This window comes from Anopheles marshallii, chromosome 3 (genome assembly GCF_943734725.1).
Source record: "Anopheles marshallii chromosome 3, idAnoMarsDA_429_01, whole genome shotgun sequence".
NCBI classification, from domain to species: domain Eukaryota; kingdom Metazoa; phylum Arthropoda; class Insecta; order Diptera; family Culicidae; genus Anopheles; species Anopheles marshallii.
In genome coordinates, this window is record NC_071327.1 from 84,299,965 (window position 1) to 84,319,447 (window position 19,483).

The following is a 19,483-nucleotide window of genomic DNA, read 5'->3' on the forward strand; positions in this document are numbered from 1 at the left end:
TTCTGTTTCGCACATGCCGTATCTCACGAGAGGTTGCTAAATTCATATCCTTGCTCCTTGGTGGTTCGTTGTGTCGCTGCCGCAACCCAAACTTACGTCTGGGGAGTGTTTTTTGGCGTCTGCGTTTGGACACTCCCATCGATGTCATTTTGATCCACGGACTGATCAGAGGTAAAGGGTTCGATGTCTGATTTAGCACGTTTGTCGCTCTCATCACTTGCAGGTCGTGCGGAATCTTTATCCGTAGGAACACGATTGTTGTGGTTATCATTTCGATCCATCAAGTAACTGGTGTCGCCTAGTGACGTTGGCCGCGGACGTCCACCATAGGCAACGCTAACAAAGGAGACAGTAATATGGCTCTGCTTTTAATGGTTAGGAAAGAGGGTGATTCGTAGTGAAAAGAGAAAATAACTACTAAAGCATAAAGCGAATTTCGTTCATTGTTTGGTTGTCCATACGGGCAAGACATTTTAAGAAAAGGGGAAAAAATAGATGGTTTACGGAATAACACATGTCTTAGGCAATTTAAAGCTTCTGTTTGACATCGAATGGTTGTAGAGCATTAGAAATTACATGTTTGTAAAATTGTTTTTACTGACTGTTCTTCTTACTGATCTGTTATTAATGTTTCAAATGTTTATGTGGCTTATTGTTTCCGGCTTCCGGCTTAGATTTAGTCTATCAGGTGCTTAATACGGACAGGAGTTGGTTCTTGTTGTGGGGAAAGTATCACCGCAACCACTTAACCACAGAAACACCTCGAACGCAAACAAGTTTAGCAGTTACAAACGATCGCAGTAGTGCACATGTCTCGCATGGTTCTATTCGCGAAACTGGTTATTTAATCCATGGCAAAGAACTGCTACAAAACATGCTAACACTATTTACTATTCAAAGTTTCATCTTTGTAGCTTTACCCACTTTTGTCTGTCGTAAAGATCAGAAAAATAATTGCAACGACATTAGCACATTTGGGTTTCTAAAGGATGATGTCGCGTGTGAGTGTATGTTTATGTTATTTTAGTTACAAAAGTAGTAAATATACATATAATCTGTTATATAAATTGTTTTTTTTTTGTTATACACTTTCTATTTAATGGGTAATATCCCCGAGCATGTTTTAAGTGTTTTGTAGCTGCCGCATAAATCTACTCTTTGCTTTGTGATTGTGCACTGATGTTGTATTAGAGTGTCAATATTTTTTCAACTTTTGGAATGCCGGTGTGGTTGTTTAAAATAATTATTCTATCATCTTACTTCCTTTTTTCTTTTTTTTTATATCGAAAGAATAAGGATAAGGATTAAGGAGTATCCTAACTTTTCAACCCATTCCAATTAGAACAACGTTACATTTAAAATATATAACATGAATGATTATGATTTATGTACCGTGGATTACAAGTAGGATTATTAAACTTTTATAAAAGTTAGTTATATGCAAACATGTGTACATATGTGTAAGTATCAACTGCAATTACATACCTTTGCTGACGATTATCTGATTCTCGACGATGAGCGTTTCCCCGATTTCCCCCGTACTCATGGGCACTGGCACTGCCGGTTCCACCTCCTGGATACTGTCCCGGACCGTTATGGTGTTCTCCATAAGAGCCGTGGGTGTTGATGCTTACCCCAACATGCCCGGTATTGACTCCATGGTTGAAATCACCGCTGCCAGATGTTGTACCACTATTCACATAATTCCAGCTCCCGGAGGGTCTGTGAGCACTTTCTCCACCACCGTAACTCGGTTTGCCAGTATTGTGAGCAGAATAGGAACCGCCTTGATGCGATGATGTTTCTGGATACCGATTTTTGCAACAGTTTGATGTCGAATCCGATGGCTCATAGTCGGGTCGATCCGATCCATGGTGCTGTGGTTGTTGTTGTTGTTGGTGGTGGTACTGCTGCTGTCCACCCGGACGATAGCTGGCACTTTGGTGACCGGTCGAATGTGGATCGTAACCACCGGTTTGACCACCGTAGCCCGGTTCCGGTGCCGGATGTGATTGAACATGGTATGATGCATGTGCGGACAAGGATGATGAAGGTGATGATAGTGGTGATGAAGAGGATGATGTCAAGGGACGACTTGCAAAATAATAACCACGTCCAGAATTATCAAAACCAGATATTCCTCTGGGGGTTGAAGGAGGGGGTTTGTACAAATTTATTTTTTTTTTATTTTGAGATTTCTACGGATATATGCTGGTGCAACAGTTGTTAGTGTTCGGTTTTTTTACATAAACAATTTACTTTAAACCCACCCAATTGTTTCTAAAACAAATACAACGTATTGGCTCCAAAAATTAGTAACCATTTACATGTTGAAAACAAAAGCGATATACTAAAGCAATTGATGCACATTGATACTACAATTAATTAGCCTACCTTTACAACAAATGATTATTGGATTATTGAAATAAGCAATGTAGGAATAGCAGCGTGTTTGTCGAAATGTCTCAGAACCATACAAAAGATTTTTCATTCCAAAACGATAAAGATGTTCGGTATATTAAACCGAACGGCTTAGCAATAGACCACGAGACCGCGCCGCTGAACGCAACACTAATACCTGTTTCTCAATTTTTCTTCTCAATTCTGTTGGCAATAGTGTGAGATATGTAAGTTAACTTTAATGAACCTGGCCGGGTGTATGTGACACATGCCGGACATTACAGTACTCGAAAGCATTGAACTTTGTTGCTATTTTATTCTACACATTGTTAATATGTTTCTACTGATACATGTAGTCCATGTTGCGTATTGTTTAAATAATAGAACGTGTTATTTGCAGCATTGATATAAAAGCAATAATTAATCATTACAGGCAAGCATTACAATTTAACACTTTTTTAGTAAAACGTAACAAGAGTGAAGTGGTAGTAGTATTCGAGTGGTATCAGAAATTAGGCAGTGTTTTTTTCGCACTAATAGCTGTTAGCAATCGCACATCAAACATTAATAATAAAAAAGTAAGAAGCATTCTTAAAAGGAAATTTTAAATCGATTACTCGAAACAATAATTGCCTATGCTTGTAAATGCGTAACAGAACAAAAAAAACATGTATATTTACATAAACCTCAATCGGGCAAAAGCATATAAAAGCGAAATACACACTATAAAGCACTAGTTAGTTTTTCCCCCCCCTCCCCCCTCTTTTCAGTGCGCTACATTAAGCGAGATATTTTTTTGAAGCAGTTTTATGTTTTGGGAGTTTGTTTTTTTTTTTAGTTTTCGCGGAGCTCCATCGCGGGAAAGCGACAAGAAAATCGATTAATAATAGTAATAAGGATTATAGTTGTTGTAGTACCTGTACGTTTGATCCCATGGTCTGAAATTCTTCTGATCGTATTGCCCACCGTAACTCATTCGATCATCGTAGTAGCCTTGAGAGCCATAGTAACGATCTGATTGAAAGGAGATAAAAAAACGACGTTGATCATGAGATTGTTTGGAAATATTAGCGATATGGTCTGGTACTGAAAGTTTACCCCTGTTCTGCATCCCGTTGGGGTTGCCACGTTGCATCATGTAGTATGCGTACTGCGGGTCAAGATTATCGTATCCGTTGCCGCGATAGCCGTAGCCGCGCATCATGTCAGGATAGTAGGGCATCCTACCGGCACCTCCATCATAGTAGTTGGTCCTCATCGCCATACCACCTGGATAACCATATCCATATCCCCTATCATCCGGCCGTTGCATGTACCGATCATAATCGTATCTAAACAATAACATCGCACGAATAAGAGATGCTGTGGAATTGGCTTTTCAATGTCGAATTCACTTACCCCATGTAAGGAGGTTGCCTGTATGATCCAGAATAAGATGCCTGCATTACTCCGCCTCGGTAGCGATCGTCAAAACTCTCCGGACGATAGTACCAGTTGCGATCGTCTTCGATCGCGCCCATGCCACTGTAGTATCCGGTAACGCCTGTTTGCCGTCCATAGGTTCGCATATCTCTCTCGTATCCTGGGCCACAGTTAGCACAGTGCCGTCTGGAGTTGTAATCATCTCTAGCACTACGGTAGAGGCTCGCGAGAGATGTGGTTGGTTGCGGTTGTGGATCATTAATAAGCTTTGCTGACGTGACAGTGCTTTCCGAAGCAAGTGTCAGATGCACCGTCAACAGTAGTAATGCAACTGAAAACTGCAATATATTCCGATGATATAAAACGCATATAATAAAACCCACGTGAACAAATTTCTAATACGGTTAACTTCGATTTGCATGAAGGCCCTTCGGTAGCATCCATTAATCAACATAAAGCCAATCATAATTATAGTTATCTTTGAACAGTTTCATACGTTATCATGTGTGTTACCATTGAATCTATTTAAACGCTACATTTAAACTGGTAAATGTATGTGGCAGCAACATTTTCTTCATTTCCCTTGATAATCTAATGCCAAAAAAAACGCAACCGGATGTGATGTGGCCATGATGGCATAAAATTGTAAAATTGGCAATGAAAAACTATAATAATACATAGTTTTTGGAAGCTTTGTTTGTAGAGGTAACATGGCCATTGCTGTAATGCTTTATTGTTTTGTCCACTAATGATGTCCAGTCTACTCCCTAACGCAACGCCCGATGTTTGATGCCTCTACGCAATACGTGTGCCACATGTGCAAATCTACACGAGGTGGATCTATGCATGGTTAATAAAGCGTAACAAGCGTTCACGAGTATGTTTGCGTAAGTTTGGCTCCAAAAAAAAAAGCAACAAAAAAAGCCCTTCGGCTTGTGGTTGTCTCTCGCTGTTTGGGTCGATTTCGTTCTAGCAATCATTTCCCTGCTCCGTTTTCACATACGGCGTACGCTAAGCTAATGGGTCAAGTGGTTAAAATAAGTTCGTATTGTCATTTGGGGTTGGAAGGGAAAAGCGCGTGATTTGATGTAATACGTTCTGAATAGCGCCATTCAAATTGACCGAAAAAACAGACCCATAGGTGTTGGAAAGCATTTTCCGTCCAGCACGTTGTTTCGTACACCATTGTTGTTTGGTTTAGCGCTTTACACAAATCAGAGTTTATAGCAGCTTCAATATGCAGTGTGTTACAAACTACATTAAAGATGTAGACATTTAGCTCGTAAATTGGTAATAGAAGTTGTTCTTCTATCGACAGCACGGTATATTGGGAGAATCTTCAGCAACATTGTGTTGTTAGTAGTAAACAAACACTAATCTTGGATACAACACATATATTTATTTTCAACAACCACAAGAAATATTCCCAGAAAGGAATACAGACACAAGTTACTTTAAACTTCTCCCAATATGTTTCGTTACTCTGCACGTTTTTCACAAATTTTCCATACAGGTATTGGATGCGTTGGAATTGGGAGTTAATGAATCACATCATCATTTTTGTAGTAACTTACCTTCCACATGTTGTTTATATAAAATCACTAAGTCACTAACCAAACACTAGAACAATGGGGGGGCTAAAATCGTAAAGATGTGTTTCAATGCCTGTCAGAGCTGCTGTGTCATTGGTGCATCACAAACTGTTGCCACTCTTTCTGTTTCGTGCTTTTGTCTCAACTTCCGGGTTCGATTCTGTTAAGAAATATGTTGAATTGAGCACTATTAGAACTTTTGGAACAAAATTAGTATCCACACAACTTGTTGCTCTAAAACAACCAACCGTTCGCACCTCTCACATTACACGCACTGGACACTAATCCTGGTGTAACTGAATGTCCATCACGGTCGACGGTCGCCAGTGGAATCGGGCAAGAACTTTCGTGGGTGAAGCATTTTATATAATACCCCTTCTAATTTCAATCCATCATCCAACGCACAGCACTCAGAACAACGTAAAGCTTTTCCCCCGGGTGTCCCCAGGTTTTTTTTTGTTTGCTTCATCTCGCTGTCCACTATTTGTCGCATTCACTTGCCGCGAAAACTATCCACAACCGGCAGTCAAGTGGTCATGTTTAGTTTCGTCTCAGTGCACAACACTATTTTGTGCTCGAAAAGTGTTTCACGCTGGAGTGAGATAGGTCGCGTTGACTGGTGCCATCCTTTATAATTATACTCTACCACGCACGTCGCACACGCGTCCAAATCAAAGCGAGTTCTACCATTTCTAGCGAAATTGGAGGAAAATGTTACACGTAGGCAAATGAAACGTCGGCGACAGCATGGAAAAGGGAGCCAGAGATGGATCATCATTGTGACAAGTTCACAGACCGCAACTAGTAAACCCCTAATGGAGTATGGCCGTTGCCGTTGCCCTCAAGCATGGAAAATTTAGCCCACGTTAATCATTCTCCAATGATCGCAACCTCATCCAGCATAGATTCCACTGGGACGGCGACGACCTCTCCATTCTATCCGGTTGCGCAGAGGCGCGTGAAAATCAACGCGCTGCAGTGTATTGGGCTTGTCGGCGGGGCCATTAGCATTCTCACCTCACCGTACATGTGTTTTGCATCGTTCTTAGGTGGATGTTTTGTCACGTCTGGTATTTGCGGTGTCTGGCCTCGGAGGAGGAAACATTTGCAGAGTTGAACCTCTGGTCAATTCTTCTGTACGATACTTCGTGTCCCAGGAAACTTTTATTATTTTGTCGAGGGGCGGAAGCAAAGTTTGTTGCGAGCGGTTGTTGAACTAAGCCACAGAAAACTTATTTGTGTGTCCTACATTGCACCAATGTCAACTCATTTGACAATTTCACGAATGTTTTACGCAACTTTTGTTTCGTTTGACAAATATTTCACTCCTTTCTGTCTTAAAACCGGCTAACGAACTCACTCAGTACATCTGCTCAATGCAACTCGTGTCTTTTTTTTATTCCCGCTGACACTGCATCCAAAGATAAGGGTCGAGTTACGTAAGCTAGGTTGTATTAAAGCAGTTCTCTGCAATGTACGACTTTAGTACAACATCCATAGCAAGAAAACGTAAGATAGTGATCGATAGTTCAACTGTTTCGGAAGAAGCGAAAAATAATCCTTCATCTCTTGGCATTCGTTGAAGTCACCATGGGTTGATCTTCCAGACATGATCTGTTTTTTATGTGACATCAGACAGCAAGAGAGCATCCAGTCGTGAAGTTAACTCAAAACGCTATTCGCTATCCGCAGTCATGTTATCAAAGATCATGAGAGAAGATCTCTTACTTCAAATTTCTCTTATTTTACTATTCACTATACACTATCGACACTAAGCCATTCTAAAAGAGCTGTCCCTATACACCATATTTCCCAGAACCTTGAAAAAAAGGTTACCCTTGGAATGCCGAAAAACCTTCACATCGTGTGCTGTTCTGTGTGTGTTTTTTTTGGTATAAACTGCAGGTCACCCAAATTCCGACTGCGGCAGCTATGAATTTAATTTGCTTACGGTAGCAGAACGGAAACAAAGAACGTTCAGTTTGTCTGGGCAGCCGGATGGTTGGACTTGAATGCTGTCACTGGCCGAAAAATTCAATTCAATACGAAGTACGTACCCTGCATGTTGTCATCAATTTCAACATAAAATGAAATTTTGCTTAAGTTAAAGATGTACCACTATCAAGTTCAATTAATGTCATATTAAGCACTTTGCACTATCGATACCAAAACAAAAAAACTGCAAAAGTAAATAAAACACGAAGATCGATTCATTTAATGCTTGATTAAGTAATTTGTTTATTGAAGTATGCCATTTTTCTCGCAGATGCTATCGGTTTTCCGTCCAGTGGTTATCGGTTCTCCAAAACGTGGTGCAAAACGTTTATTACGTTTTGAGTACATCAGCGGTTGCTGGGCTGCACAGAGAAGCAAATTGAGCATGTCGTTAATGTTGGAATTATTTACATAATTATATTCAAATATAATTTGCAAGGAATACTTACACAGATGGGAGACTTGACCCCGAACCTAATACACTGGTATCCAACGCATTAACGGGAGCGAAGAAAACAAGGAAGATGGCAACGAGCACCAACAGGAAGAATGCTAGGTTAGGCATTGTTGCTTAGACTTTTACTGTTCCGACGAGATTTAACCTGTTGTCCGAACTAGTACCTGCTTTTATATGAAATGAGACCTGGTGTAGACAAGCATGAATGCAGTAGTTATTGATAGATCGTGACGTATGCTAAAGCACGACAATATGCATTCACGATTTTACTACTTTCAAGAACGTTGCGCAAGTTCAAGCGTTTAAAAATGTAATGTATTACAACATTGTAGTAGTACGTGTTAGCGATTAGAAAAAGTGAACGAAGCATTTGCCGTAAAACAACTAGCAACTTTGAACAATGTGTTGCACTTGTCTGCAATTTAGACTGTTTTCTCTCGGGAATTTCGATAAAATTACTCTAGATAAGGATGGATCATGATATTATCACAAAGGTTACAACAACAACGACAACGACGTGCAATTATCACATTATTCGGGTCCGTATAACCCAACCAGGCATCAAATGAGTGAGCATGAAACACGCTGGAAAACACGAAAAGGCCGGTAATGCAGTACTAAATAATGCTCTATTTTATTCTGACTTTATTCTGCAGCTCACGGCCACACTTTTAAACTAATAACATAAACGTTTCGTGGCATTCGTTGTAGCCTCCTCCGTCAACCTACTTGTCTTAACGATATGGAGTCATGATGTTGTTTGTAATTGAGGGGATTTTATTGCTTTTAATTAGAAAAAACGAGAAGTTTCAAAGATCATAAAACACACTATTCTCGCGACGGGTCTTTCGCGTGTCTCCTACTGCTTTGTAACACTGCAAATCGTTTGCCAAAATCTAATTCAATGGTTATCCTGCTAAGTTACTAAGTAACTTACCTAAAATCTGTAGCTTTGACTGTGTATCATTATACGTAGCGCTATGTACAGTGCTATTTACATAAAACTTTGCTAACGTAACCGGTATCCGCACTTGTTCTTTTCAAGAATCTATTTTCGACGGAAACAAATGGTATCATGTATTAAACTAAGTGTGGAGCCTTTCATAAACATCAGGAATCTTCGTTGAATCAAAGAAAGATCATAGATACATCCTTTCTTGCGATGCACCGCTGCTAGAACTCAATCCTCCATATGCTCTCCTGATGTTGTGTCATAAAAGATCATGTGGCTTTCTTACCATTGACACCCCTACTCAGCGTCCCACTCGGTCCTGCAGCAATCTTGATGCTATCTCTGCTGTACATTGTGGTGTTTTGCACCAAACTGTTCTCCGAGTGGATGAGGTTACTTTTGGTCGCATTGGAATCTTGGTTAAGTTTGGCACCTTGCGCTAGCAAATATTCGTTTGCCGCAATATCATCTCGAAAAGCTAGAAAACCAAGCTGCGCATGTGAAGCTTCGTTGAGGGCGCGTGAACGAATGCAGGCCCGGTACTGGTCGGGAGTAAGCCGCTGGTTGACAGCGGATAACGACATAATCGGTCCGGTGCACACTTTTGGATGCCAGATGTGGAAAACTCCCGGATCGGTAGCCCGTATTACCTTGATATGAGAGCGAACGTACTTGCGATATAGCATCACATCTTCTCCGCCCCAACCGATGATCTCCTCGTCAAAGCCACGCACTCGTAAAAAGTCGGAGCGATACTGACAGGTCATGCCGTACCCAAAGTCTCGCCAAAACCCCGAATCTTTCGAGATGACCAACTGATCCGTTTCCGGAGGCACATCTTTGCCCTGCAGTGTATAGACGACATGTGGGTTGTAAAGACTGAAGACCACTGGATAATATACCTAAGGTCATAATAGAAACCATTATAAGTCATCGTTCGGAGGATATTTTTGAAGCTGAATAATTACCTTTTTGTTTGGTTTGGTGTTCCATCTACATCTATCTAGGAATTTAGCACTAAATACGATATCGACATCGCACATGAACAGCAGTATGTCGCTGTTCTTGCCTGCCTGTGAGTTCCACACATTTTCCGCTCCCACTCGTAACGCTTTTGCTGTAACGTAAACCACATTGACATATTGGTAAACATAATTAATTTCAGAACATATCGCATCGTTACCTCGGGAAAATGTTTCATTGAGTGCGAGCAGCTTCAAGTTGGAGTTGGTGGCTCCACTGTTCTTCATTCCAATGACTCGGGTCATAATCGTTCGCGCCTCCGCTAGTCCTTCCTCGCCGAAATAGACGACGGTTAGATGTACACGTCTATCATGCTTGAGAGCTATCTTCACGTATTTCTCCATGAAGCTTTGGAACGTACTGATGCGGCCGGAGAGCGGAAGGATAATATAAATGATTTCTTTTTCGTGTTGTTTGGGATAAGCTTCGAACTGCACTGTCTGCAATGAAGCAAACGGTCGCATGACTATCAGCTTCGTGGTACCGTGCGTGTGTGATTCATGATGTGGCGTCACTTGCTGTTGCTGTTGAGTTCGATTCTGGAATTCCTTCGTACGAAAATACAGCTCGTACTGTGTGCCGGTTGTGGGCTCGTTGCGATATATGCCTTCAATAAAATCATCCAACGTGTAGCGCAAAGTTGCTGCCGAAATGTTCCGATTGAGGGTCTCCAGTCCCTTGTTTAGAGCGCTCAAAAGATCCTTTCTTTTGTAGCCAATTGGTTTTTCGACGACTCGTTTTCCGAGTCCGAGTTCGATCGGATAGACCCGGCTGAAGGTGAAATGATTGAATGGGATTAGCTCATACTCGTTGTTTAGCGGCAAACCGTGCAATATCTCGGCCGATCCCACCTGCCGTCTTATGAATGCTGTACAATCATGCGTCATTTGGGGCGGTTGGGCGTTAGCGTTAGCTAGCATCGAGCTACTATCATTTGCTACATAACTGTAGGAAGTTCCATCTGCCACACCTGCCTGCAGCATACCTATTCCAGCACTGTTTAATCTATTTTTCAACTGTAAGATCTGGAGTTTTAAAGCTTTTATTTCAGCCGTCAGTTTCGCTACCTCTTTGAGGTTTTCTTCCTCGCGCTGTTGCAACATTTGCAAGTAACCGTTCTGCTGTTGTTCAGCATCTGATTGGTAGTGGCTTTGCTGCTGAACATATTCGAGTGCCAATGGAGGCTTCCGTTCACCGACATAGTTGACTTCAGCATCGCTCTCTGCCCCATTGCCAGAATCACTGATGATCGATGCATTTTCTTTAACTATTAGTCCGCCTAAACCACAGCGAGTTAATACCATCAGCGATATCAACGTGACGGACGATATCAGTAGTAATAGCCTGGCTAGCAGCTTCGATCCCACCAAGCGTACCATCCTTATAAGTCACGTGAGCAATCCGTCAAACATTGGAAGTAGATTCGCTACCAAATCGTGATAATGATAAGTTAATAGAAGAATTAAGTAAAGAAGCAATACGCTTACCTATAACATTATAATGCCGCTTATAATTTTTAAGTCTGTACTAGTACGTTTTGGTCGGCTTTCTGAATCCAGTTTCCGGAAGTCTTAGGAGGATGATTTTACATCGGCTGCTTAAGACATAAAGACCAAAAATGCAATAAAAACCACCATTGGCAATGATCCGTGAGCATTACTTATGAGCGATCTAGTTTGAATTTTTTAAACAAATTCATTGCAATGAAATAATTCACCATGAAATGTTTCATACACTTTGATCGACTACGTCGTTCATCTATTGTTATTGAAGATTTTGTTTCTCTTTTCGTTGTTTTGTATAGTATCAATAATCAGACAAATATTCGGGAAAAGTTATGCAAATATTCATGTAAACAATTTCAATCAAAATTGAAATAATGATGAAATAGTCGAATCGACGGACCCTGAACTGTCACTTTGAGATCAACATGGCATTTGCTGGGAGCTGACTTAATGACGTTGCCTGTTTTAGCTCATTCTGATAGGGTGTGCGCGTGTGTGAGCTCATCATCTTGTTTTTCTGTGATCCGTGAAGTTGTGGATTAACTTTTATTTACTTAATACAAGGTAAAAACTGCAATTCTTTTGTCTAATCGCTTTTTAGCCCAAACGTAACCGAGATACGGATGTTATTCAGGCGGATCTATACCGCAATCTGGTTCAAAACTCATTCACTGGCATCGTATGAGGAAGTAGGTGTGTGCAAGTGTGTGTGGTGCTTGTGTATTTTTTTATTTGTGCACTTGCCGTTCAGCTCTAGTAATATTTGTTGCTTTCAACTATGAATCACAGCCTACAACACTGATTGTACGATAATGTATAAAGCTATGCAAAAAAGAATAGAAGAAAATCGAATTCTACTGTTTGTACGCTCTGTACATCCACTTGCAATATGTTGCTGCGATTGCTTCAATTAGGAAGCTTGGGACGTCTCTTTGAATAGCAATAGATAAAAGTAAAAATTCCTTTACATGAATTGTCCAATAATAACAAGATATGATAAGACATGGTTGCCAAAATTAGTACACAAATTCTGCTGTTACATATAACTTTTTCGGCATACATTGTTAACCAATCAATTGTTTTTATCCCACAGTCTCCCATCCAGAGGACGCAAAAAATTGAATCATGTCGACTCCTGAAGCTGGAAACTCAAATGGGTAAGCTTAGAAACGATCGATCAATTTCTATTACAGTATAGAGAATAGAGTTTAAATAGGAAAATATAATTGTAATACTCTAATGTAGCTAGAAATAGTTTATCTGGGAAAGTTGGGAGAACAATGTAGGGGTAATAATTTAACAAACTAATCGTTATTCTGTTGCTGGCTTTCGATCACCTTCGATTAATCAGTTTTCCTAAATTACCGCCTCCACCAACGGACAGTACGCAGCCGTCTGGCGCTAATGGTTCCAACAATGCCACCTCGAATCGACTGAAGCAGACACAAGCGCAGGTTGACGAAGTGGTCGGCATTATGCGCGTGAACGTGGAAAAAGTATTAGAACGCGATCAAAAACTTTCCGAACTGGATCAGCGGGCCGATGCACTACAGCACGGTGCATCGCAATTCGAACAGCAAGCCGGCAAACTGAAGAGAAAACAATGGTGGGCCAACATGAAGATGATGATCATCATGGGCGTCATTGGTGTGGTGCTGTTAATAATTATCATTCGTAAGTAGTTTGACTCACACAGTGGCTGCGCAATATCCTCTTTCTGTTTTAGGGCCAAAATTATCGTTCGACTTGTATGTAAGCGTTATTATGGTTCTTTGTTTCACATTATGTTCCATTTGTTTCACCTGTATACGTGGTTCATATAGTTATGTTCATTCAATTGGGAAACTTTTGCTATACACACTAAATAGCTTCTATTATATAGCTCATGCGATGTACATATGATTCATTAAAATGTTTTAATTTGGATGATTTGTTTTGGATGAAACTAGTATATCTTATCAAATGAATTTTGTTTCATTTGTTCCATTTTCCGATCTCATTATGCATATCCTTCGGTTAGTTATATCCAAATCCTCATAGCAACATACAAACCGTTTTGAACGTTTTGATTGTATACATTTACATTTCTGATTTCCCGGCGCAATTTCGTTTTCCCTTCCATGTTTTATTTCGTGTGTTTTTCTTTTTTTTTTCTTTTCAGTGTCCATCATTTATTAAAAATGACATTCTACCTTGCTTTATTACATACATACTCAAATAATCGTTCTTAAATCACATTGTAAGCATTTGTTCCAATGAATACCTTCAAAACAGATTTGTGATATCGTCGTCACGTGCTATCACAATTGCAATAGCAAATGAATAATTCCAGTATGCTTCGCAGCACGTATTTAGTACGATTCTTAATTTCTTCGCCAATCGCGTCACTTTAGTTGGAACAGACGTAATTTAGAGAGAGAAGCGGATAAATCCACTAATATCATGTATTCATCAAGAATCGACATTGGAGGTATCGTTCTGTTATTATCATGTTCACTTTTCAAATGTATATGTAACGTTACATTTTATGTTGCATTTGTCTCCTTAAAGATCGTTCTATCGTAGACAAATATATCAAATTAAATTATGTTCATGTAGTTGTTATTCATTAAAACGAACATTCGTGTAATTTATATTCAGAAAAATTGTCCCAAACACAAAAATTGATGAAGCAAATATTCTAAGATGACAATCATTTAACACATATAAGTGTAACGTCTGAATGTTATTTAAAAAAAAACGCTTACATGCGGGTTCAAAATTTTGGCTAAGATTTTTTTATTATTAATGTATGTTCAGCTCCAATATTTTTTCCAAAGGAAACGTCTTCAACTAGATTTTATATCATAAAATTGCATAGGCGACTTTGTTATATGTTATATTACTCTTTATTAATATCTGAAATTGTGAGCTCTTGCCACGATCTTACTTTAAGATAATGCAAACATATCGAAGTTGTTGTGTAACTTGAAGTTTAATATCATCCATTCATCCATTGGCTATCATCGACAAGTTCTTGTAAATGGGTTGTGACATTGTGAAAAATGTATATATCTTGTACAATGGACTGTTTTCATGGAAAAGGTATGCTTTTCTTTGTTTTAACTACATATTAATCTAACATAGTTCAACTTTAATCTAATATGATCTTTTCTGCTTCATACTACACAGTTTGGATTGTTCCGAGTGGTGGATCTTACAGTTCTCCTGCGATTGAAACACCCGCAACAACGGTTAAGCAGGAGGTAACCGAAACACCGCAGCTATGATAACTATGATAGCCCTTAAAACTATTGTCACTTTAAAGCCTAAATTTTGAACTTAAATCCATTTTAGTAACCCCCAATCACGATCGTTGAAAGCAATAACATTTATAAAAGCGAAAATTATATTTCTGTACGAGCTTAATATTGAATAATCAAATCTGCAATTATTGTGGTGAACAAGTATATTATCAGCAGTAAAACAGCATAATTGCTGTCCTGCACCATTTTCATCTATCCATGTGAAAGGTGGTTTTTATTGCATACGAATGTTGTTATTTTATTGGTAACTTTATACTAAATCTGTATTAAATATGGAAAAAGGTCAAAGATAAACCAAGGAAGGGAAATAATAGATAAACGTTGAGCATCTGTGGAAGTTATATAACTTGCTTTTCTCAAATATCACATCCGTATGAATGTATTCAAATAATTTAAAAGCTTAAATAATTCAATAACCGAATGTACAAAGTGGAATGAAATGGAATTGTATTAACAAGGATATTCCTCCCCTTTTGTTAGGTACACAACCTTTATCGGTCTTGTAAGCTCAAGTGTGCAACAAAATAAGGATACAAGTGATAATTTCATTCAAACAATCTAACACCTCGTTGCCATATGGATTGCTTTCATAAATTGTTGATCCTCAATATTCTTCATTGAGTAAAGGCTCAAAGATAGAACGAGAAAATAACGTATTAAATCTCACCCATTGGCTTTGGACCATGACGGAATCCAGGATTCTTCGCACTATAATCTGGTTCACCTGTTCTGGTATTAGCTTCCTGCGCATAACTAGAAAAAAGTTAAAATTAACTATGTTTGTCTGTTTTACAACAGGACCATGTTAAACGTTGTGAGCAAACTTATGTAAAAAAAATACACACACTATTACTTTGTATCATTCATTTCATCTCTCTTGCTTTCTCTTCGTTCTCACCAAACAACGCGCATGGAAATATGTTTCTTTGGTAAAAAAAACAGGAAAAACCGAGAGTAAAAACGGAGATATTCAATCAATATATTTTACAGCTTTCAAAAACACGCTTTTAACACACACACACACACGGAGGAAAGACTTAGTTGCTAATTGATGTGATGATGAAATGAGAACGACGCAAATATCTTATTATTTCTGTCGATGGTAGGACGAAACCAATCCTTTCTTGTATATGTCCTGACAAATTCCACATAATCTTGCCTCGTTTATCACGAACACCCTAATAATAGAAACGTAATCACTTGCACATATTTATACCAATCGGAATAGCGTACATTATACTGCTGTTAAATGCACCGCTCATATTTTTAGGAGAATCAATTCATGTAGATTTTGCTCCAAACACTTGGCCCTTTACGGTACTACTCGAACACATTGGTATTGCACTAACGTGTTTTGTTTTATCCGGGACACGCGAATAATGAAATAGCGCACCAGCTAGCAGGTCACTGCGGAAACACATCGTCTCTTCATAATCCACCGTAGGAAATGTACGCAGTGAGACTCGAACGGAACTGGGACTGGGGACTGTTAGTGTAAAAGAGTCAAGTTTGTAACTTGAGTAAACCAATGCCACACAATTATGTTAACATTCTAGTCCGATTGTTCGCAGTTCAATCAGTTCTCTCTCGCGTCCTGTCACAAATCGCGCAATGCTGCTACCATTTTCATTCAAAAATCGCTTGCGCCGCAGAGAAGGAAGCGATTCTCCGGAGAGTTTTGTGCGGCAACATACCACGATCCCGTTTTGGGGAGAGATCTTTGCTGAAAAGGGATAGGATTGCTGGTGGTGAGCAATGTTAGTAGAATTTACTGCAGAATTTTTACATTGTTCTAAAGGGCACGTATAGCAGCATGTGATTGCAGAGAGAGTGCAAGAGATGCAGAAATAATGTGTTGCTGCTGCAGCAGAATGGAACCACGTGTGTATTGGTACATGGAATCAGCTGTTGAGTGACTCGAGGAGAGTGTAAACAACAACAAAATACTGGAAGTTATTAAACACTGAGGGTAATTGGTATAACTAAATAGAAACATATTTACGTAGCTGTTCATTTGTATCACAGGGACGGATGATTTAACTGTACAATTTACCGTATTTTTACTTGCAGATAAGCAGTAGATGGCTGTTGATTGCCAGAGATAAATGTAAGTAAGGAAGTAGAAGTTGCACCCCTTCTCATTAGTAATCCCATGTCGAGATAAAGGTAGAGTCAGTACAAGGCACATAAGGATATGAATAATCCAATACAAATGAAAACATTTTATTGTTACGATTTACACAAAACCTAAACGAATGAGAAGAAAACGGCAATTTAACGTCGTTTTTAGCATGCATCAAGCTTTTTAATAGATTACAGCATTCTGTAGGGAAAAAGGAATTTTCTTGATGCCAAGGTGGCTGTGGCACACACATTTAAACATCTTGGTCACGTTACTCAGTAACCAACTGCTTGGTATAAACGAAATGACAGTCAGCGGTGTGGATAGAAAAACGTGCCAAACAAACATCCTCGTTCCATACAACAGAAGGGAAAGAGATGACCGTGAAAATGCAATATGAAAGACAGAGAAACTGTGATAAGCATGTATGTTAAGCTTAAGAGTAAGAGGAGGAAAACATGCCTTGCTAAATTGTGCGTGTGTGCCGCTGCGGGGGAAATACGTGTGGCAAATATTGTCGTGGTTTTTTGCCGTTGTACCTTCACTCACGAAGCACGGAATCAGAGCCTGAGGTGCTAATTTTGTTAACGCTTTGAAAAATAATACATCTTGCTTTATTCGTTTTCGATCTCCAGCCGTTAATCCATTGCAAACTTTTCATTAACAGCAAAGGTCCAGAATTGTTGAAATGGCACCTAATGCAGCGGAACCACTGGCAAGGCCTGCATCCACACCAACTGGGATTAACGCCATTTTACTTGGACCTCCCGGGTCTGGCAAAGGAACACAGGTACCCGCTTATTTTTCTCTCTCAATCGTGATGGTTTTGAACGCAACCTTGAAGTCGTATCTGAAGTTCTGGCAAATCAGTGATACGTGTGTTAATTGACCTGATAAAGTTGTGCTCTCCAGGAGTAATATCTCTCCGATTACATAATGCAAATCATGTTGCTGTGTCCGATTCAATTCAGTGATAACCGCCGCGAAGAACTAGCCTACGAACACAGAACCGATCGGTCTGTCGTGTGTGATTTTGTTGATCTTGCCTCATCACATATGAGACGTGTAGTAATTGTTTCTAGCGACCGAGTGCACGCTTACTGAGGAATCGCACGTGACGAGGGCAGTTGGAAGGGGCAACAATTAGACCTTACCTCGTCTCGGTTGAGGTGGTGACGTCCTAGCAAATGAAAGCGAAAGTGGCGGCATAGATTATCGCTCTACCGCTGACCGATAGGGAAGGATTACAGCGAAGCGCGCTGCTTCATCGAGCAAGCTCAACCGGCTTAAGTACTATTTTGCTCCCACGTGTTGCTCGGAAACGGTTTCAAGCGTTACGCAAACCATTAACCTTTAAACCTTACGCCCCTCGGCCATCGGACGAATTTTAATTCAACGGCCATTTATTTATTTTTGTCTCTATGCTTCCGTGTATTTTTAGGCGCCGCTGTTGAAAGAGAAATATTGCGTATGTCACTTGTCCACGGGAGATATGCTGCGGGCGGAGATAGCCGCTGGGTCGAAGCTCGGTGCACAGCTGAAAAAGGTGATGGATGAGGGCAAGCTGGTGTCCGACGAGCTGGTGGTGGACATGATCGATTCTAACCTGGACAAACCGGAATGCCGTAACGGATTCTTGCTGGACGGTTTCCCACGAACCGTGGTACAGGCGGAGAAGCTAGACAATTTACTGGAAAAGCGTAACACGGGCCTAGATGCGGTAATCGAGTTCGGTATCGACGATAGTCTGCTGGTACGACGTATCACCGGTCGGTTGATCCACCAGGCAAGCGGTCGATCGTACCACGAAGAGTTTGCGCCACCGAAGGTGCCAATGCGCGATGATGTGACCGGCGAACCGCTAATGCGGCGCAGTGACGACAATGCGGATGCGCTAGTGAAGCGCCTGGACGCATACCATAGGCAAACGAAACCATTAGCTGACTATTACGCACTGCGAGGATTGCATTTCCGCGTCGATGCTGCCAAAAGTGCGTCGGACGTGTTTGCCAATATCGACAGCATCTTTACGAAGCAGCGGACAGCTCGTTTGAGCTTATAAATGGGTACAATGGGCTCACGATAACGGATGACACTCGGAACATGCAACCAGCTAACTACCTGTGACTTCTTTTAACTTTACTTTTAAATTTAACACTTACGTCGCTCTGTTTGACGGGTGCTTCGCATTTTCCCACCACAATGTCACGACCATATATTGTGTATAAACACTGGTAGTAAGAGTTAAAAGTTCTTGTTCGATAAATAAAACGAGGAAAGCAATGAATGTCGATCAAGTTGGTGGTTAATCGATTATTAAATTTATGTTTAATCGATAGGAATCAGCAAGCCCTCCTGCATTGGATATTACTTTCCTGAGAAAAAGGATACTTTCCTCTCCAGCCAACACTACGATCACTCTCGAACGATTGATAATGATTTGGATGCTGATGGTTAGTTATAGAAGTTGTTCTCTATCGATATTTGATAATATGTGAGAGCGGGTGAGCTATATGCACGTTGCAGCGGAAAATGTAGCCTCCTAGAAAGATGTTCTCCTAGTATCAGAAATCGGAAAACGGTCAGTTTGTATGGGATTTCGTGTCAGCCGACGGGGAGTTTGAGAGGGATGGAGGATCCTTTCCAGTTCATCTATCTCACTTGCACTAGCGATCGATCTCATGCGTTTGATAGTATGCGATAGTGATAG

The 19,483-nt window shown here is 40.3% G+C and overlaps 4 protein-coding genes across 4 annotated transcripts; 2 read left to right on the plus strand and 2 right to left on the minus strand.

Annotated features, from left to right (window-relative positions):
- Nucleotides 1-92: 92 nt before the first annotated feature.
- LOC128713300 (uncharacterized) lies at nucleotides 93-5,405 on the minus strand. Its single transcript, XM_053808161.1, has 6 exons — nucleotides 5,397-5,405; nucleotides 3,799-4,217; nucleotides 3,499-3,731; nucleotides 3,318-3,414; nucleotides 1,486-2,142; nucleotides 93-336 (listed from the first exon to the last, which is right to left on the minus strand). Exons 1-6 carry the CDS (start codon nucleotides 5,403-5,405, stop codon nucleotides 93-95), a joined length of 1,659 nt encoding a protein of 552 aa, XP_053664136.1.
- Nucleotides 5,406-9,087: 3,682 nt separating this feature from the next.
- Nucleotides 9,088-11,220, minus strand: LOC128713454 (chondroitin sulfate N-acetylgalactosaminyltransferase 1). The gene is made up of 3 exons (XM_053808315.1): nucleotides 10,002-11,220; nucleotides 9,787-9,935; nucleotides 9,088-9,720 (listed from the first exon to the last, which is right to left on the minus strand). The coding sequence occupies exons 1-3, from the start codon at nucleotides 11,218-11,220 to the stop codon at nucleotides 9,088-9,090; spliced, it is 2,001 nt and encodes a 666-aa protein (XP_053664290.1).
- Nucleotides 11,221-12,471: 1,251 nt separating this feature from the next.
- LOC128713301 (vesicle-associated membrane protein 3) lies at nucleotides 12,472-14,615 on the plus strand. The gene is made up of 3 exons (XM_053808162.1): nucleotides 12,472-12,503; nucleotides 12,698-13,020; nucleotides 14,518-14,615. The coding sequence occupies exons 1-3, from the start codon at nucleotides 12,472-12,474 to the stop codon at nucleotides 14,613-14,615; spliced, it is 453 nt and encodes a 150-aa protein (XP_053664137.1).
- Nucleotides 14,616-17,461: 2,846 nt separating this feature from the next.
- Nucleotides 17,462-18,835, plus strand: LOC128711716 (adenylate kinase). The gene is made up of 2 exons (XM_053806597.1): nucleotides 17,462-17,563; nucleotides 18,215-18,835. The coding sequence occupies exons 1-2, from the start codon at nucleotides 17,462-17,464 to the stop codon at nucleotides 18,833-18,835; spliced, it is 723 nt and encodes a 240-aa protein (XP_053662572.1).
- Nucleotides 18,836-19,483: the final 648 nt, after the last annotated feature.